Genomic DNA, 21,840 nt, shown 5'->3' with positions numbered 1-21,840 from the left:
ACTTTCATGTCAAAGAGGCTTTGGGTCGAGATATTTCCCAACTAAATTACAGAATCCCATCCAGGGCATTTTTACTTTCCACGTCCCTCATTGAGATAAGAACATTGGATTTTTCTGGTGAAGACTCTGGAGGGCATCTCCAAAGGAGCTTGTAACCGCAAACAATTAGATTGAACAAACAGTAATAGTTCCCATTTACTGGCTACTTACTGTGCTCCAGGTCTTATGCTAAGCACTTTCTAAGTTTATCTGCTTTGGTCCACACGACTTAAGAGGAATGTGTCATTACTGTTGCTTTACAAAATGAGAAACCAGGGCTTTGAGAGCTTAAGTCGCTTATAAAATCACCTGCGATCCAAAATTAGGGAAGCCAAAATCCTCACTCTTAACCATTATCCTACCCTGGGGGCATCTATGGCTTGTTATTATAGGCAGTTGGCTACCTAGTCCTATTATCATTGTCTACTCTCTAAGGGCTGAGGGTCTCCACAGTTGGTGTTGGCCTTTTGGGGGGTAGAGAAGGTAGAAAGTCAAAGGGGACAATAAAAGCCCATAAAAGGGGGGAGGGGCTGATGAAATAAAAGGAAAATAAATAATGTGTTACTGAAGGAATGATAAAAGGCCTCACAGGACAATAGTGGTATCTGAGAGGATGACAGATAGTATCAAAAGCACAATATTACCATTACTCCCCTATCCAGAACTGTTGAAGATTCTGAGCTGGTCTCCCCACACACCTCTATGGCATTTTGAGTCATGATTAGAGAATTATGCACGTTCTCTTTGCCATGAGATTTTTGTCAATCATCCCTACAGATTCAAGGATGTGACTTTACTTGAACCAATGCAATATTTAAGGTTGTGACACAAAGTAGAAAAAAATGTCAATTTATGATCAGGGTTAGCTCCAACTCCTGTGATCCTTCGCCAGATGTTCTGACCCCTGTGATTCTTCGCCAGATGTTCTGGCTTCCTGGACCTTTCTTTACTCCTGAGAGAGATACACAGCAGACACTTGTCTTTCTGGGAATCCAGACCATCCAGCTGAGGACAGGGGGAACTACAGTCAATTTGAGGTCAGTAATAGACTTTTAAGTCTTTGTTTTATGTAGCTGAGGCATTTGGTAAACACTGTCTATCACACATTAGTTTTATATCACTGCATCAGTTTGCATCAGTTTCCCACAGGGAATCTTGGTGACTTTAGAAAAGTAAAATCATATACTTATACTACTATTAATAACTATATAGTATTTAAAATTAATCTTAAATTCTTATCACCATGACAAAACTCTGCCTATCTCTTTGCTCAGCATGCTTTGGCTATATATTTTGCTTTTTGTTTATAGAATATGCAACTTTGCTCCCATGTTAAAGTCTGTATATTTGCTATTCTTTCCTTTCTGGGTTATTCTGGTCATTGGGTCTATAATGTCTACTGTGATAACCTCTATCCATATGTGGCTACTTAACATTAATAAGATTGAAAACTATTAAAGATTTAACTCTAGTAGTTATATTTCAAATGCTTAGTAAATGAGTGTAGTCAGTGGCTGTTTTAATAGACAGCACAATGCTGATTTATATCTCCCAGCGTTACAGAAGGTTCCATCCATCACAGTGCTGTAATGATTAATCTGACTGTCAGGTTGATAGGATCTAGAATCACTTAGGAGACAAGCCTCTGTGTGCATTCGTGATAGATTTCCTAGATTGTGCTGAGGTGGGGAGACCCATCTTGACTATGGGTGTCACAATCATGTGGGCTGGGGCTCTGGACTGGGTGAAAAGGAAACAACAAGCTGAGAGCTGACCTTTCTTTCTCTCTCCTTCCCTCTGCTTCCTGACTGTGGATATAATGTGACCAGCTGCCTCACACACCTGTTCCTATGGCTTTCTACAGATGGACTGGACCCCCAAACAATGGGCTAAGTTATTTCTTGTCAGGCATTTCTGACATAGAGACCAAGAAGGAAACAAATACAAAGACTCAGTCCAACTATCCCCTCTTCACAGAAGCCATACACAAACCATCCTTCTAAAATCTCTCTTTGAAGACATCCACCTGTTGTTTGTTTGTTTGTTTGTTTTTTAATGGACCTTGACAACTTCCTTCATCTCCCTCCTTGGGCACAGAGAAGCTTCCATTCTTGCCCCAAGCCACAGGAGATGGAGGCAAACACAAGAACCAAGCATGTGCAGCCCCTACCCTGCCTGTGCCTCCATCGGCTGAGTCAGAAGCATTTAAGAAGTATTTAAATTCATGGTTTCTATTTGTTCTGCAGCGTGTCCACCCTAAGAGCATTTGGGGCTTTGATGGGTTTTCTGCTGTGGTCCTAGGGCTGATGCAGAGTGGGTGGACAGTAAACGCCGCTGGACTGAATAAGTGGGTGGAGAGTTAGCAGGTGAAGAGAAGAACTCTCTCTGGGGAGGCAGTCACAGGAAGAGAAGCAATGTGAAAGCGGTTCGGAGATCTGCAGGCAGGACTGGGAGTGCATCTGCCTGAAGCACAGAGTAAGCAGAGCTTTAAGTCTGAAATAGGAAGAGAGAGACTGTACTAGAGAGGGGCCTGGACTCTGGGCTGATTTTTATCATAATGCAAGATGACTAGTCTTCGGTGACATTTTTCAGACAGAGAAGGTTCAAGACTAGAAACAGCAGAAAGGACACTGTCTGCCAGCTATGTGTCAGTGGAGCACAGTGTGGAGGAGCCGGGCAGAAGGTGGAAGCTAGAACCTTAGTAGCCAAGAAATGGAACTAGGGACCAGTTCAAGGGTCAGAGGAGCTGCAAGATGAACATGTGGCATGTGAGGGGTGGAGGGCTGAGAGACCTGAGGAGGCTGGGAGCCATTCCCGAGCACAGATGAATGGTACCCCAGCAATCAAAAGCGGAAGCGGCAGGTCAGAGCCACATTCTGCTTCCTTATCTAAGTATGGACGCTCGTTTCAGATATTAGATGTGGAGGATAGTATGCTGGACAATGGGGAGACATTGGGGAGGAAAGCAGCACACATTTTTGGGAGAAACACCAATAGCGATAGGCTAAACAAACACAGGCCTGTAAAGTTAATGTCCCTGGTAGGGGTGTGGAGACCACCCAACACCCATAGACTACAAGAAACAACGATGGAAGACTGGGCTTTGCCACTGAGAAATCCACATATAACCCAAGAGGAATTGGTTCACTAGGCCAGTCAGAGGAGAAGCCACATACCAAAGCGCTGAGAGTCATCTACCCCCAACCCCCATGTTGGTTCTTCTTGTCTGGTGTGAGGAGTCAGTGGAGAGCAGAGAGCTGGGAGATCATGTTCATTGCCATCTAGGAGGCTACAACACAAGAGAAGTGAGGGATGCAGGAGAAGTGAGGGGTACAGGAGAAGTGAGGGATGCAGGAGAAGTGAGGGATGCAGGAGAAGTGAGGGATGCAGGAGAAGTGAGGGGTACAGGAGAAGTGAGGGATGCAGGAGAAGTGAGGGATGCAGGAGAAGTGAGGGATGCAGGAGAAGTGAGGGATGCAGGAGAAGTGAGGGATGCAGGAGAAGTGAGGGATGCAGGAGAAGTGAGGGATGCAGGAGAAGTGAGGGATGCAGGAGAAGTGAGGGATGCAGGAGAAGTGAGGGATGCAGGAGAAGTGAGGGATGCAGGAGAAGTGAGGGATGCAGGAGAAGTGAGGGATGCAGGAGAAGTGAGGGATGCAGGAGAAGTGAGGGATGCAGGAGAAGTGAGGGATGCAGGAGAAGTGAGGGATGCAGAACTGGCTCCTCCTGTTTGCTCAGACTCTGCTCCAATTCAATGAACCTCAGTTAACAAATGGAACCCGGAACAGGAGGTGAGTTCTTCAACCTAACATTTCCTTCACACAAAGTTCAGACCTCAGTATCATTTTGTGATCGATCACATGCTTGGGAAGGGGTACCCAGAAGAATGTAGTTCTTCTTCTCTGAAAGAATGAATCATACACGCGTAGGCACACAGGAACCTCCTGCCATCCTGATAAGCAACTCTAGCATCTTCTAGAGCTAAGCCAGGAAGTGCAGCCAACCGCATCCCCTTTCTGTGAGGGATGCTTAGGAAGCCTCTGCTTGCATGTTCAGGGCTTCTGTACCTGTTGACTCGTCTGCTCAGGCAGAGGACCCAGAGTTAGGTACCTACAGCACCCATACTGGGTTACTCAGAATAACCTATAACTCCAGCTCCAGGGAATCTGATGCCCTCTTCTGACCTCAAGGGTATCTACATATATGTGGTATACATGCACACACGTACACATGTAAATAAAAATAAAATAATAAAAATAAATCAAAAATAAAATATTTTCTTTAATATGAGTATGTTTATTGTCCCCCTCTTTTGCTAGAATATCTAGTTTATAGAGACCAGGACCAGACTACCATTTTTCAGTGTTTCTTTTGTGACTAGTCAAGTGTTGAATCAAGTTGGTAGTTGCTTCTATCAGTGGGTTATTCTTGCAAAGCAAGGCAGCCCCTATTACATGATGTGCAATACTATGTAACCCCTGCAGCCTTGGCAGGTCCACAGGTTGCTGGGGCATGACCTCTCTGGGACTTGAGTGCATGAAATTTTTAGTCATCTCTGACACCTGTGCTCTCTTTCTCCCAGAACCAGCAGGCTCTACAGGCATGCTCTTCCATGGGTCTTGCTTGAGACAGATCTATGGACCGGCAAATATCCAGAGTAAGTCACACTAGCAGACACAACGTGAATGGATTAGTGACTTGGAGGAGAGAAAACTTGCCTAGCAATAATAATGGCATCTACTACGAAGCACATAAAAACTAATGACTTCATGCAGGCCTTACACAAGATCAACTGGCCTATGTGACTGCATCTCTTTCCAGCTACAAGAACCCCATGCTTGAGAATGACAGTACATTGTTAATTTGTGACCTGTGAAAGAAAGCCATGCCTCTCTTCCCTTGGATAAATACCAGCTTAGGATCTCAGTATGTTTAGCCCAAGTTAAAGCCTCTTTCCTGTGATCCTGGCTCTCCCTGGCCTCCCTTCTTCAGGCCCAGGGAAAGTTTTATTCCTGCCAAAGACTAAAGGAGATGGAACCAATTAGAAGATGGGACCATCTGGTGGTGTGGGCTTAGCCGATCTGGAGCCAAGATTCCCACTGGGACTGTGAAAGTGTTCGTGCATAGTAGATTGAGTGAGGAGAGCAGGGACTGTTCTGTCACTGGGAGAGTGTATAGGTGACAGATTCTTTAGACTTAACACACTTCAGAGGTCGCCTCAAGGGATGAGACACCGAGGCAAGTGTGACAGCGCTGGCTGTTCCAGCTATACTATGGGTCAATTTTGTTCCTGGTTGGGCAGGCATTATCAAACATCACGCATAGCTATCGCTCATGCATTGGCCTCTATTTCAAACCTCTGCCCTCCCTGGCCTCTGATCTTGTCTGAATTCTCTTTTAGAGACTCTTCCAGTTCAGGAAATGGACTCTCTCCTCTCTGAATTTTTCCTTCTTCGGAGATATGCTGTAGGAGGATGTCTGTCTTGTTTTGCTCTTGAGCATCTGACCTCCATTCTGTGGGTTATAACATATTGTGGGAAAGGATTGTCTCAGGAGTGTTGTGTGTAGTTTTTGCTAACCTGCTATAAGCTCTGAGTGGACCACACTTCCAGCCCCTACCTAGATTCTGTTGGATCCACGGATAAAAAAAAAAAATAACACACACACACACACACACACACACACACACACACACACACACACATACACTCACACCAGTTAATCTTAAAATGCCTTTGCTAACTCAATGACTGGGCACTCCTAAACCTCCCCTGCCACCCTAGACATAATTGGATAGAGTGACCATTGGCCACTCCAACCAAAAACTCATATGGCTGGTTGGCTTTATCTCTTTCTCCTCCTCCTCCTCCTCCTCCCCCTCCCCCTCCTCCTCCTCCTCCTCCTCCTCCTCCTCCTCCTCCTCCTCCTCCCCCTCCTCCTCCCCTAGTTCTCTCGATTCTCCTTGTGCCCTCCTGTGCAATTCTAAGTGTCCCGCTCCATCCTCAGTCATTGGTTGCTGGTTTCTTTATTAGTCAATTAAGAACCAGTTGAGGACTAGGACCTTTGCAGCAGAACCACCCCCTACACAGGTGTTATGACCAAGGATCGGGCAGGGTGATTAGGTGAAAGCAGATGTGTTCAGGATGGTACGACTGTGGACAGGGTAGTGATCATTTGTCCCCTTACCCTCCAAGAATGATCACTGGTCTACATTTAGGGCAATCACAAAACCGTAACACCCTGGTTACTTCACACATTCAAAAATGAGCTTGTGACCAGGTTTTTGTACAATGACACCAGTGCCAGGATTTTGTATTGTCGATGGGAAAGGAAAGCACCTCCACCACTGGAATTTGAGGACCAGCGGGAGGTGGTAGTGTTTTTGGACTGATATGTATCAACTGTGTCTGACTACAACATGAAGCCTAAAGATCCAGAGGCCATGACTCTGTCTTAGTGCCAATTCAAGTCCTTGAATCCAGAGACAAACTGAAACAAAAACTATTCAGATAAATGTTTGGTTTTTTTTTTTAAACCACTTGTCATCATGGAGCCTTCACTGTCCCCTGCACAAACAGTGTTGTCCTTTGTCTCTCCAAACGAGGATTTTCTTTAGTCCACTCTTACAGACTGAACCACTTGAGAAGAGTTCTGGATTAGCAGTGCTAACATATTGGGGCCTGGGATAAACTTAGCCTAGCAGTTTCAATTTTTTTCCATCCTGCAAAGGGATCCATTCATAGATAATGACCACCCTCACAGGAAGACATTAAAGATTAATTAGTCACATTGTATCCATGGTATGTTTATGTTAATGGATAAGAAGCCTGGGTAATTATAACACCCTGCCTTTGCCCAGCACTTTTGATTCTTCAAAGCCCTTTCAGATGAGTAATGGCAGTGGCTTGCTCTAATGACCCTTAGACTCCGCTTTCAGCATCCCATACTGTATATCTGGAAGATAACTAGACTCAGAAGTTCATTCTGCAAGTATTTGTCAGCACCAGCATCCAACAAGTTATCAGAATTCTGATTTATTATGTTTAAGCTCATTGCAAATAGTTCTATTGACCTTATTGCTCACAAAATCAGAGTAAAAGTTTTTAAAAATAAAGTAAGGCTAGTGAGCTGGCTCAGAAGTTAAAGGCACTTGCTCCCAATCCAACCCCCTGAGTTTGGGCCCCAGGATCCATAAAGTGGAAGGAGAGGACCAACTCCTTCAAGTTGTCCTCTAACTGCTACAAGTGTGTGCACGCACACATGCAAGAAAAATAAATACATGTAGTTTTAAACTATTAAACAAATATTAGACAAAAAAATCCTCCATTTAAGAAGAATTTACTTTAAAAATGCTTTAAAGATAATCAAGTTCTTAAGAAGAAAAAGGAAGGCTATGAATATAATACCCAATGAAAGGAGGCAGCGTGTGTAAGGCCATTTAAGGCAATTCAAGCGTGTGTGTAAGGACGTACAGAGGATCCTTTAGGAAGCTGTCTGTAAGAATGAGGGTGTAACACTCAGGAGTAGCCTGGCTGCTACTGCAAATACAAAAGCCATGTTATAAAGCAGCAAACACACCTGACAAGTCTCAGTTGATATGTTCACAAAAAAAAAAAGATAGGAAATTTATGTTTTGTATTGTAATTCCACAAAATTTAATTTTGTTTAGTGTCTCTGTTCCCACGGCTTTCTGTAAAGTGCAGTGTTTGAAGTACATAAAATAAAAGACAATATCAGAAGATCTCCCTTATCCTAAGCGTTCTACTTGATGCGGACACTGAAACATGCCCAGCTGTTCGGTGACGATTTCACCACCCTCTTCATTCGTGGCAGTTCTGCCTGTAACCTCGAGAGTCTTGAACCTCCAATGGTCTTGGGCTTTGCTGAACTTTGAGGGTGACTGACTATGACATACCAAAGTACACTGAGAGAGCCATTGTTGTTAGAAAGAATTGTCCAGTAACTCCTTAACCAAGCTAGCAGGAAGTACAACGAGCTGCTTAAGTGCACAGGGCATGTGACCAGACAACCTACAGTGTTGCAGGCAGTGACGCAGGCAATAAGGCCTGCCATCATACCTTGGAAGGTATCTGCAGACGGACTACAGGATAAGGAGAGCACACCCAACACGTAGCTGTCGAGGAACCAAATTGGAAATGCTCAGCCTGCTGTACCTCAACTGACAGCCTCTCGCTTATCTCTGAAGGGAAGTCTTTCCTTATGTCTCTGGAGTGGGAAGAAGGTGTGAATACCCCTGACATGTAGCCCTCCCCATGATGCCCAAATATGTTTGATGTTATCTCCATGGTCTCTTGAATGCAGCTGAGGTCCCAAAACAGACCATCAACGTTTTCAACAAAGCAGATGAAGTTCACACATCTACAGCCAAGCCAGAATGTAGTGATATTTTATTTAAAAAAAAAATAGAGCTTTCAGAGGATAAGAGTGCTGGCTGTACAATCGTGACCTTAGTATAGAACCTAGTATCCTTTGGGCATGTCAATGCATGAACCTGTACTCTAGTGCTGTGGGAGACAGACACAGGAGAAGAGCTGGACCATCAGCTTAGTTTACGGTTCAGTGAGAGTCACCGTCTCAAGGGACTAAGATGGAGAATGATAGAGAAGGCTTTCCAATGTGCTTCCTTCTTCTCTGCTGATGGGCATACATGTGTGTGCACCTGAGTGCCTGTACATGCTCAAGCACACACACACACACACACACACACACACACACACACACACACACACACAAACACACACACACACACACACCACACTCACACATGTGCACACAAAAATATGTGCCTGCACACACACATAGACACGTGTACAGCAAGACATAAGAGCTCCGTACCTTACTCAGAGCCCTCCATATTCATCTAGAGTTGCAGGACTGACTCACACCTGGCTCTCCCTATCACTTCTCAGTCACACATCCTAACCACATGAGGATTTGACATGCAGCCTCCTGGAACTCTCAGAACTCAAGAGAATCAGTGTGTGCCACCCCTTTACACATATAATCACAGACAACCTTGTTCTCCTCATTGCCGGCACAGCATTCATTCATTCATGCATTCATTCATTCATTCATTCATCTGCTTAACACCACTGTATACTACTCTGAGGTTATGATAATGAGAAACTGAAGGAAACAAGGTGATCTCCTTCTAGCTGTTTCTCCTGGCATGCAGAGAAGGGAAAGACTGTATGACTAAAGGGTGGGAGATGACTGGGACATTAGTCAAAGATACTTGGGACTGAGATACAGAGGAGAGAGTGAATCAAGAAAGCAAAGATGGCTTATTGGGGATGACAGAACTGGAGTTGACTAGGACAGAGTTCTTTCTTTCTTCCCTCATTTCTTCCCTTCTTCCCCTTTTCTTCCCCCCTTTCCTTCTGTCTCGAGTTCTCCCTCCCTCCCTCTTTCTCCTTCCTTCCTTCCTTCCTTCCTTCCTTCCTTCCTTCCTTCCTCCCTCCCTCCCTCTTTCCCTTTCTTACTTCCTTTTCCCCCTCCTTCCTTTCTTTCTTTCACCTTTACCTTTTTCCATAGGATTTTTCTATATATCCCAGGTTGTCTTATAACTCACTACATGGCAGCTGTAGCCTCAAACTCATGACTATCCTCCTGTCTTAGTCTACCAATTGCTGTGATATCAGCATACTGTCTGGTTTCCCTGCTAGGAGATCTGCTGTACACAGGGTCCCTAGAATTCCATGTCCTCCCTGGATCAGTCAGCAGCTCTCACAGATACTCAACTAATGGCTCACAGAACCACATGTGACAGGTACTCAACATAGACCATCGGCATCCCCTTCTCCCAGCATCTCTTGGCCTGCCTCTTGCCTGTCCTCACCCCGTAATGGATATAGTAATATGGGAGCAGAGGCCAATGTACTCCAGCCCAAAGTCTTCCAGCTGCTGAGTGGCAACACGTCATTTCCCACCTACTCACTGCCCTTCAGGGGAAGACTGGGACCAGTATCTGCCTGATTCCTTTTGAGGAAATCAAAGTCTGGACAAGGACAAGCACTTCTTTGCTTAAAACTCTCAGGTGGTTTTCCATGGCCTAGAGTGTGTAACAATCTATCTCCAGCCACACACTTCCCTGCATCTCCCCAGTAGGTGCCTGCCTAGATTACAACTAGAATCCTCTACTCTTTTTTTTTTTTTTTTTTTGGCCAGTATACCATCCCATGCTCTTGTCCTCAGTTCAGACCCTAGCTCCGCCCTTGCCTAGAGCTGTCTCCCAGGTTACATGTTGCATGCTTTCCCAGAGACCTGCCTGGTCCTTTAGCACATTCTCTGAGGCAACCCCTTCATTTCACTCATCTGCAGTTGTTCCTGGCTGGGACACACTATGAGCACTGAGCTGTCCTGAAATACTCCTGGATCCTGAATGAACATATCTGCATTTACATATAGCATGCGGCTATTTCACATTGGGAAGACCTTTTTTGTAGTATTAGTTGGTTTAAGAACCACCCCCCGAAAAGCCTTGAAGATATGGGTACAGGGGAAAAATTCCTGAACAGAACAGCAATGGCTTGCTCTGTAAGATCGAGAATTGACAAATGGGACCTAATGAAACTCCAAAGTTTCTGCAAGGCAAAAGACACCGTCAATAAGACAAAAAGACCACCAACAGATTGGGAAAGGATCTTTACCTATCCTAAATCAGATAGGGGACTAATATCCAACATATATAAAGAACTCAAGAAGGTGGACTTCAGAAAATCAAATAACCCCATTAAAAAATGGGGCTCAGAACTGAACAAAGAATTCTCACCTGAGGAATACCGAATGGCAGAGAAGCACCTGAAAAAATGCTCAACATCCTTAATCATCAGGGAAATGCAAATCAAAACAACCCTGAGATTCCACCTCACACCAGTCAGAATGGCTAAGATCAAAAATTCAGGTGACAGCAGATGCTGGCGTGGATGTGGAGAAAGAGGAACACTCCTCCATTGTTGGTGGGATTGCAGGCTTGTACAACCACTATGGAAATCAGTCTGGCGGTTTCTCAGAAAACTGGATATAGTACTACCGGAGGATCCAGCAATACCTCTCCTGGGCATATATCCAGAAGATGCCCCAACTGGTAAGAAGGACACATGCTCCACTATGTTCATAGCAGCCTTATTTATAATAGCCAGAAGCTGGAAGGAACCCAGATGCCCCTCAACAGAGGAATGGATACAGAAAATGTGGTACATCTACACAATGGAGTACTACTCAGCTATTAAAAAGAATGAATTTATGAAATTCCTAGCCAAATGGATCGACCTGGAGGGCATCATCCTGAGTGAGGTAACACATTCACAAAGGAACTCACACAATATGTACTCACTGATAAGTGGATATTAGCCCAAAACCTAAGATACCCAAGATATAAGATACAATTTCCTAAACACATGAAACTCAAGAAAAATGAAGACTGAAGTGTGAACACTATGCCCCTCCTTAGAAGAGGGAACAAAACACCCTTGGAAGGAGTTACAGAGACAAAGTTTGGAGCTGAGATAAAAGGATGGACCATGTAGACACTAGCATATCCGGGGATCCATCCCATAATCAGCTTCCAAATGCTGACACCATTGCATACACTAGCAAGATTATGCTGAAAGGACCCTGATATAGCTGTCTCTTGTCAGAGTATGCCTGGGCCTAGCAAACATAGAAGTGGATGCTCACAGTCGGCTATTGGATGGATCACATGGCCCCCAATGAAGGAGCTAGAGAAAGTACCAAAGAAGCTAAAGGGATCTGCAACCCTATAGGTGGAACAACATTATGAACTAACCAGTACCCCGGAGCTCTTGACTCTAGCTGCATATGCATCAAAAGATGGCCTAGTCGGCCATCACTGGAAAGAGAGGCCCATTGGACACGCAAACTTTATATGCCCCAGTACAGGGGAACGCCAGGGCCATAAAAGGGGAGTGGGTGGGTAGGGGAGAGGGGGTGGGTGGCTATGGGGGACTTTTGGTATAGCATTGCAAATGTAAATGAGCGAAATACCTAATAAAAAATGGAAAAAAAAAAAAGAACCACCCCCCTCCCCAACCTATAGCCAGAAAGGCACTTCTCTCTCTGAAGTTTTCCATTTGCACTCGGTATAAAATTCCCACCCTAGGGATCAGGGAGACGCTCAGATGATTAAGCACTTGCATTATAACCATGAGGCCCTGAGCTCAATCCCAGTTTCCATGTAAAGTCACGAATGATGGTGCACATTTTCAAATTCATAATTGGAGCGATAGAGACAGGTAGAACCCTGGTGCTCTCTAGCCTCCACCCTAGCCTAGCAAAATCCATGAGCCCCAGTTCTCACCAAGAGACTTATCTCAGGAAACAAACAAACAAGCAAAACAAAGTGGATGGCTCCTGAGAAGCAATACCAGAGGCTGACCTTTGACCTCTATGTGCATGCACAACATATACATATACATATACGAATCTCTGCACAGATAAGTGCACTTGCATGCAAACAAACATGCACACAATAAAGGATGCTGGGAGGATGCTTTTATTCCTCCAAGACTATCTGAATAAGAAGATAGTCTGTTGTTTGGATCCAAGTCTTCACATCTGAATCCAGAGAATCCAATTCCCTTCCATTGCACCACACATGATACATTTACAGCTGTCTTTAGTGCCTTTTTGCTTTCTCCCTGAGTCTTCCTGTCTGATGAAGCTTAGATGGTTCCAGCTGGACATTTAATTACAAGAGAGGAGTTCAGAAGTTCCTTCTTCTGAGCATGAGTAAGAAAGAAAAAAGGAGAGAAGAGGAGAAGAGAGTGGGGAAGGGAGCAGAGACAGGAGGGGAAGCAAAGGAGAGGGAAAGACAGGAAGGGGGTAGATAGACCATCCATCATCTCTTTATTCAAGCCTATTTAGTTGTTAAGACCCTGAGTCCCTTAAAGGGAGAATCAATGTTTGGTACATTTTCTTTTCCTCAGTTCCTATTACAATGGCTTGCAATGGCAAATGGATTCATCTCTTGAGTCAACTCTGACCATTTCACAGTAGCTGCTTAGAATGCTGAAGTGAGAGGGAGTTTGAGGTCATGTTGGAAATCGTGTGAATAGCAGCAGCTGTCTGCACGATGCAGAAGGGGCATGATGGGAGCCCCACTGCAGGGGAGGGAGGCACTGACGAATGCTTCGAGTGACTGAATACATCTATGAATGTTACCAGTTTCCCAAAACAGCTCATGTAACTACTTTACCCTAAGGCTCCAAGAAGACAGCAGCCATCTCTCTCATCCCCAAAAGAGGTCTTTACCCACAGGGATAGGTGTTTATCAATAAACCTCTGCTTAGAGAGAGAATTGAGATTCAACCACACGCCAGTGTCAACACCTGTGCTTCTTATGGCGAGAACATGGATGAAGATGCAGGAGCCCAAGCAGGTTGTCATATCAACCAGAGAACTGAAGACATCTGCCATCAGCCAGGGGCATGGGCGTGGGTGTGCGGGGTGAGCAGTGTACCCGCTTCCTCCGAATCCAGACAGTCCCTCTGGATGGAGAAGAGATGCTCATAAGACAGGAAATAAAGGAGACTGCAAAGGTTCAGGAAACGCCTGATCCCAGTACAAGTCTGCAGGCGGCTTCCCAAGGCTATCGAAGCAGCAAAAGGAGACTCTACTATCAATTGATCTCCTTGCAGAGCTTAGCTGGAGCTCTGGGGAGGCAGTTTCCTTGCTGAGATGGGCCTTTTGGTGATGCAGCTGCCTTTGAGTCACCCCTGCCCCTGTACTTATCATCACTAGACTCAGTGATTAGGCTAGACTTGGGTATGATCACTGCACTGGTCTATCACTGGGAAGCTATCTGGAGTTCGTCTGTGTTCCTTCATGTTGCTCCTTGAAAAGTCACACCACAGAGTACAGAATACAAGCGTTCCACTTTGCAGCTCAGAAAACCGGCACACATAGTGTGGTTAGGCTGAAGAGAGGATACTGATTCTGTGAATTATCCTCTCCAAACATCCCCCTACCTCCTCACTACTAACATCTCCCTCCACATTTCAATGCCAATGTGAGCCTTCCCTCTTTTGAAGTCTCTCTGTCCACAGCCACAGTGTCTGTCTTATTTTATCCTGAATCAGATCCCACGGCAGCATGTGGAGTCCTCAGAGACTAATTTAGGCTCTTTTGGCATAATTTGCAAACAATCTCTATCCATTACTTTCAGTAGCAGCATCTATAAAATGGGATCACTATGCCTAAGACAACATTTAGGATGCACCAGTGACAGAGCAAGTTTCAGAGTAGCCTTTGCTCACCCCATCACTCGCTGTATTCTCTTCATTTCTATATTAAGCCTGATTTCTTTTGTCGAGCAATGAGCAAGTGTTACATATCATTTGTGTCCTTTACTATTTCTTGCAGGGTGAATGATAGACATTAGAATAAAATAGCACGGTGCTGGACACTAAAGGGGATAATGTGAGCACTGGCCTGTGCACAGACCCGGTCAAGCAAAATCATCTGATTACAGCAGCTACGTGAATGACAAGGCATAGGGAGAGCTTAGCTAAACCTGAAAGCTTACGTTTTTTTATTAAAAAAGTAATTCTCAGCTCTAGACAGTAGATGCTAGAAAGGGATGTGTGCCCAGCATTGCTTAGTGTCTTAATCTTTTTTCCAAAGAAGGTAGAAAGGCAGGATTTTTGTCTATCTCCTGAAAAGCGTTCTGAAGGACGAACTACATAAATCTGCAGACTGTGAATTCGAAGCTCTAAAGTGACTGTGTGAAGCTAAGAGGCCTTTGCTGTTGCCAGTAACCAAACCCTTGTCAGAACACTCTTGAGAATACCAATTGGACCTACAGCAGGAGTCCCACAACGGCGGAGATGTTGCCCTCCACCTGCCTGTAACAGGCTATCATCATTTGTAGTTGTGTGGGTGAGCTCTGCCTATTGGTGACTATACTCCTTGATGTCAGGGGCCTTTTCATGTGGACTTGGCACCACTGTGTGAGGATATATGCACTTTGCAGAGAGCAATTCGCATTCTAGCAGTGGATAGGTGTTCCACACACAGGCAGTGCTGCTTACAGAACCCATGCAGCTTGCAAAGGTGATGCTTCATGAAGGGAATGAGGCGCGAGAGAGAGTTGGACTGGTCCAGAAGGGTCCCATTTGGATGATGACTGCCCATTCCTTGGCTATCCATCAAGGCTACATAGACTTGGGGCTTAATGTTGCTTTATCTTCCAATAGCATTTTTAATGTTTTATTAGGCATATTAATTATATACAATCATGGTCTCACCGTGACATTTTCACACATGTATGTAGTCTGTATTGATCATGGTCGCATATACCCCCTCACATACATTCTCCACTCATCTTGATCCCCTTCCACTTCCCAGTGAGGCCCCCTGTCTGCTTTCTTGTTTTTGTTTTCAGTATCAATGCTTCAAAGAGTTTGGTAGGGGCTGTTTACAGGACCCTGGGCACCTTGCCAGTGACTATGCCCCTGAAGCAAATGTCTTGTGCCCCCAGCACCCACAACCGACCAGCCATTAGCTGCCCATAAATCTTCAGGGAGGGCCAAGGTCCATCCTCCATGACAGGAGGTTGACGGATCCAGTCTCATGCAGACCTTGCTCTGCCTTTTACATTTTTAAAAGGATGGAGCATACAAATTCTAATATGAAATTTCATCCTCTCGAATGGTAGACTCTGTCCTGGAAATTGCCCTTGGGTGGTCATTTGGTGACCTCTTTCATAGCATGTGATCTATGTCAAGTTGAAAAGCCCACCTGGAGGCTACTAGAGGTCCAAGAGGGGAAGTTCAGGAACATGTTCCCTCTACACCTGCTATTTTCTCTGCCCAGAAAGTTCCACCCTCTACTCTTCCTGTCTTCCCTCCTTCTTTACCACACTCTCCGAGAGAAGCCAATTCCGTGCCTCCCTGTGCCTCTAACACTCCTTAGAAATCTCTGCAAAGGCACGTACAACATTACATTTTAATTTTCTTTTACAGGACAGTGTGCCTCGCTGGGGATAAAGTCCTCCAGGGCAGTGAACGTGTCTTAGCTTTGTCTGCGTTTCTGGTACTTAACGTTATGCCTGGGTTTGGTTAAGGGCTCAGAAATGCTTACTGAAGAAATGGAAGACTTTTTAGATAAAAGCATTGCTTAAGCTGCGATGCCCATACTAAGCAGTATAGAGTCTTCTGGGTCTGCTCTTGAATATTCTGATTCTGGTCGAAGAGAAGCCACTGCTGAGCCTTGCTTTAAACTAGCCTCTGGGTGTTTGCTATGTGTGCTGAAGTCCGGGACCTCTTGGATAAACCATATGCTGCACAAGGCTGGGTCTTTGCTTTTGTGTTTTAGTTACTGGCATTTACAGTACCAGCATCTGGCACAAGACTGCATTCCTACATGAAGCAGGAATTGTGTGTGTGTGTGTGTGTGTGTGTGTGTGTGTGTGTATATACATACACGTGCATACATGCATGCTGTGCATGTGTACGTATATGTGTGTGATAGAAAAGAGCGAATGGAATAATGAATGGAGGAATGAGTGAAGAGTTGATATGAGCTGTTTAGTGGCCCTCTGATTGCTACCTAACTGGAGATCACTTAGCATGGCACTTGCTCACTTAATCTACACTTACTCTATAAAGGCATGGAGGCAGGTGGATAGCCCAGTCAGTAAATACCTGCTTTATAGATAGCCATCTGTACTCTGTCTTAGTAGACTTGGAAGGAGACTCTGAGACATTTGAATTGATTATTAACCATCACCTCCTAAATCATGTCAGGTGAGGAATGTCCATGCAAAGATACTAGACTCTCACTTTAGCCGGCAGTAGTCAGGATACTTCTGTCTGTCTCCCCTGCATCCCTTGCCCTGTATTCACCACCCTCCCCTTAAATGGCCTGTTGCTGAAACTTCTAGCAGGAACCGTTAAAACATGTCCTCTCCTTTCCTTTCTCCACCCTCTGGTGGAAGGATAATGAATAGCAAAATACATCAAAAACAAAATTGAATGATCAAATTGGAATGATAAACACTTGCTCATTTTTTGAAGTCAAAACCGAACGGGGGTATTAATTTGAGGTAACTGATGCTTCATATTTCAGAAAAACATTCAAAGCTAAATCTGAATGACATATTTTTTCTTTGTTTTCCATGCCTGATGAGTTAACCCATTCTGCCCAGAACACCCATCTCTCTCTCTCTCTTTGATAGTTTTACTCAGTCTAAACTGGGAGAGATGTACAGATTCCCACACTGATGGGCCACACAGACATAGTCACAGGAGGTTCCACTGCTTCCTGTGAAGGTGGCAGAGCAATGTCACAATGCTACCTCTCCTGCAAGTCTCCTCCATTCCCTCTGTTCTTGGGACTAAAGAGCAGAAAGTAAAGGCCTGACAATAAATGACTTTATTGATTCTTGGAGAGCTTCCTCATGCCCCCTTTGGGGTGGGTACAATCTAATAGAGAGCCAACAGTTTTATCCTCTCTGTTTCTAATGCCCTCCTTGCCACACAGTTTGAAAACGTTGAAACATTGAAAGAACAGCCAGATTCACAAGGCAGACATGAGTAACAACCTGTATGCTGGTATGCAGCAGGTGTCATGTTCAAAACCTCAGATCCACTGCCCATAATAGGCAACCTTGCCTGTGCCTTGCGTCTGCCTCCCTGATAAACAGGCAGCAGCTCTCTACAAGATCAGGTCTTAGGTTGTGAAGATAACAGACCAGAAATACAACCTCTTGCCTTTGAACATTTCGTTCTCATTGTGTCTTTATTATCTTGCCTTGGCACTCAGCATTTTGACAGTAGGGAGGCAGTTAGCATATCTTTCCACCACGTTCTGATACAGACAGCTCTCAGCCCTGTGAGTTAAGAGTACATGTACCAGTTATTTATTCTCATCGATTTTCTTATACTTGTTGGGCAGTGAGCACCTTTGAGAGTTTGACCAAAGCAATGAAATTGGGGTCTCATAAATATATACACAGACATGTGCATATATATGTGCATACACACACACACGCGCGCGCACACACACACGCGCGCGCGCGCGCGCGCGCATGTGCATGTTCTAATACCAATGGAGGCCAGAAGAAGGTGTCAAATCCCCTACAGCTGGAATTACAGTTGTTGTGAGATGTCAGTTTCAGGAACTGAATTTGAGTCTTTGCTAGAGTTGTTTATGCCTTTAACTGCTGAGCCCTCTTTCCACAGCCAAAAGGCATCTTCACACTTGCTTATGCATGTAAGAGGTTTAAGTGGTCGAGATACACTGATGTCTCATTAAACCCTTCCCCTCATAGATCCATTCCAAACCACAGGAAAAGGAACAGAGGTCATTCAATAACTAAAGACCTGCTCTGTCTTGTTCTCACTTTCTTGCTATGATGTTTTCACAGACCCACAACCCAGAGATTCAGTGTTAGCTTTTTTTCTTCCTTGCAGTGAGTGTGATTCTTGATTTTGACAAGTTGACTGGTTTACATGCTACTTAGGGCCTTAGTGAGGCATCCCTGTGGGGATGTCTGGGGGGCACTCACTGAGTGGGTCAGACTCACCGTGAATGCAGGAAGCACTATTCATGGACCAGGGTAGTCACCCGAATAAGAAGGGAGAAGGGGAAAGCCAATAGAACCCTATCATCCCCTCTTCTCTGCGTCCTGATCTGCTCAAGGGGGAGCAAGCAGCCTTAGGCTCTTGTCCCTGAGTCTTCCCCATCAGGATGAACTGTGTCCTCCCACTGTGAGTCAACACAATCCCTTCCTACATCAGGCTGCTCCTGTCAGGTACTTGGTCAATCAACTGCTATAGCAAGTAACACACCAGGCAAGATCCTCAACCCTGGCTTGACCAGAATGCAGAGTAGCTACTTTTTCACCCATTGGACCACTCTCATGCAAGGCCACATCTGCAGCATGATATTTGCGTTTGTCACTTTCAATGCTGTATCAGGTCACTGCCTCATCAGAACACCCTCTATTACTTCAGGCACAGTAGTCAAGGTGTCCTAAGGATAGGTGGCTCTATCTGTTTATCATAGCCAACAGAAATGTAGATTTGAGGGCTGAAGGTATTTACAAGACCACTCTCAACTCCTCTACTGACCTTGTGAAGGTTACATAGCTGCCCCACCTCATGCTCTTGTCTCAAAGAGGATGACAGCAGCTTTCTACAAAGCTCTGTAAAGGACTAAAATAGATAATCCCCCCAAAGCATCTAGTTCCACATAGTCTGTAGCCACAGATTAATGAATGACAGCAAACACCACCACCCATGGCCATGATGCATTTAACCAAAGCCTTCTGGTAAACTGTAATTCCTGAAACTCATATCAGCATTATCCTGTGTATGATCTCAGAGGCAGAGAAAATTCTGAATTCATATTTGGACACTTCAAAGTCTCAGCAGTGGCAATCGCTGAGAGGCTCTCAAAAGGGTATATGGAAGAGAGATGAAAGATACAACCGTGCCTTAAACCATTCGTAGCTCGGTGGCGGTCATGGAGCCAATGGTGGTTCACGAAGTCTACAGTGCTGACTCCGTCCGGCTTGGGGTCTGTAGCAGCTCTCCCTCATTCTGGACTTTTATACTTTCTTGTAGTGCAATTCCACCAGAGCTTAATCCCCAGAGGGACAATGTCTCTACTGATTAATTTTTAGCCTGTCTTCTGACACAGAGAGACAACTATACAACCCGCCATCCAGATTTACATGTTTAGTTTCTATTATTAAGGGAATTAGCCCACCACATTTATAACACTGCTGCTCTAGATGTCCCTGCTGGAGTTCCCCCTTGGCAGTCTGTTTTAAGCTCCAAGGGCATCACTAAAACTGTGTAGCCTTCTCAGATCCTTCTCTTTTTAACCCATAGCTTGTCTTAAGCAGATAGTCACTTCGCACCTCTTTGGAAACCACCTAGCCACCACATTTCAATAATTATTATTTACTTTGCCGATATAGGTCACACTTCACATCTACCTGTGCTTATGGAGATGCAGGTACACTTTCATTCTCCTACTGGTGGGCAGAAAATGGCTGGGGCATGTTAGCTACATTGTCCTCAACTCAGGACCAGTCCTTTTCCCTCTCAGCAGTTGTCTATAAACTTTCTCAATCTAGAGGCCCCCGTGAGTTAGGCCAGATGCAATCAACCCAAGACCCCACCAGGCTGGTATCTAAAACTCCCTGATGGTGAAGAAATACACCCATTCTACAAAGCACAGCATGATCTAAGATATAGGTGGTAGGAATCACTTAAAAGGCTCTGGAAATGTCCCTCGAAGGGCTTTCTCTCATGATGATAAATGACGACTGGAGTCACTTTTGCAACAACAACACCTACCCACGAGCCCTCCCATCATGGGAGGGTCTAGCCAGGAAGACATGTCAGAAATAGCAGCCGTTACTTACATCGGTAAGTCATCTCAAAGCTGTCGCTGATGTTCACAATATCGATCTGGGGAAGCAGCTTGGGGGGCTCCGTGAGTTGTGACAAAGCAAACCTAAAAGCCGCATGTTCCTGTGATTGTTGGTTTGGAAATAATCCCCCTGTGAGGAAAGAAGAGGCAGTGTAGTAAGTCTGGGGTAGGGACAGATCTCAGTGGCTCAGCAGTCCATCCCAGAGAGTCCAGTCTTTTCCCATGCAAATCCAGGCCTATAGTCCTTGCTCTCACTGGTAAGGAATCCAACCAGACTCAACTGGATGCCAAGGCTTCCACTCCATGGCTAAGCTTTTATTCCAGGACCCTTAGCACCCATCACTTTGCCCCCAACATTTGATTGTGTGCCCACTGGCTCATCAACGAGCAAAGAACATAGGAGACTAGAGTTTTACTCTTCCTTAATTTTTCTACAAGATGTCCATGAGTCTCTGTTCTCTCTCTCCCCCTCCCTCCCTCCCTCCCTCCCTCCCTCCCTCCGTCCCTCCGTCCCTCCCTCTCCCCCCCTCTCTCTCTTTCAGATTCTCCCTGCATTTATCTTTTCTTATCCAGATCCCATTTCTTATTCATAGAGCCTCTAGTTATAAACAAGTGTTGCAGAGTGTTAGAAATGGAGGCCTGGGACCCTTCAGGCTTTTCAACCGTAACTGTTTGTTTGCTTTGAGACTCGGCCAGGTCTGCGTGCTAGGATGCTATGTAACTTGCCCATTGCCATCCATGCTTATTGTTTATTTTTCTTTGAGCATTCTAGTTTTTGCCTTTCATTGCTCATGTTTCTAGATACCTAGGACAGTCTGATTACATAAGGGGTTGTCGTTGTGCTTTGCAGATGTGGGGGGTCTTAAGAGTGCCAGGATGTGCCAACATCTTCCAGTGAAGAGTGCAGGGATGGTACCTGTTGGGGGGGCTTTTGTTCCGAAACACAAGGACACAAGGCTTTTATTTGCAATAGCATGGATGTGCAAATGAATTGAAATGCATGCCTATAAATTGAAAGCAGCTGTTTCTAGGGTTCAGACTATAGCACATGTGTGCACAGAAGTTTATCTCTGATTGGCCAGTAATCATTACAGTTCCAGTAATGTCCCGGTAACTTCCTGTGCAGTAGATACATGTTTGGTGTTAGAGATCATGTGAGTAGAATTGACAACAACCTCGTGGAGGTGATAATTTCAGCATTTGTCTGACGTGTCTCCCTTGTGTTTAAAAAGAGCAACAGTGACAAAGACTGAACATGAAATTCCTGCAGGGATGCGTGGGCTAATGTGGGTGTGCCCACAGAAACACCACAGTGATGATGTACACACATACCTGCAGAAACCTAGTTTCCTTGATGAAAGATCACAACCAGCG

General features: G+C 45.0%; 1 protein-coding gene across 6 annotated transcripts in view; it reads right to left on the bottom strand.

Annotated features, from left to right (window-relative positions):
• Gria1 (glutamate receptor, ionotropic, AMPA1 (alpha 1)) overlaps positions 1–21,840 on the bottom strand; it is a 318,674-nt gene that overhangs the window by 294,495 nt on the left and 2,339 nt on the right. For all 6 annotated transcript variants that reach the window (XR_388348.2, NM_008165.4, NM_001113325.2 and 3 more), the window contains exon 2: positions 20,459–20,596. Coding sequence is in view for 5 of the 6 variants with exons in the window: in NM_008165.4 (NP_032191.2) it covers positions 20,459–20,596 (138 nt within the window). In the remaining variant the exon portion in view is untranslated. The remainder of the gene's footprint in view (positions 1–20,458; positions 20,597–21,840) is intronic.

Source organism: Mus musculus, chromosome 11, assembly GCF_000001635.26.
Source record: "Mus musculus strain C57BL/6J chromosome 11, GRCm38.p6 C57BL/6J".
Classification (NCBI taxonomy): Eukaryota; Metazoa; Chordata; class Mammalia; order Rodentia; family Muridae; genus Mus; species Mus musculus.
The sequence above is the reverse complement of the archived record's forward strand: the minus strand, read 5'-3'. Positions and strand labels throughout refer to the sequence as shown.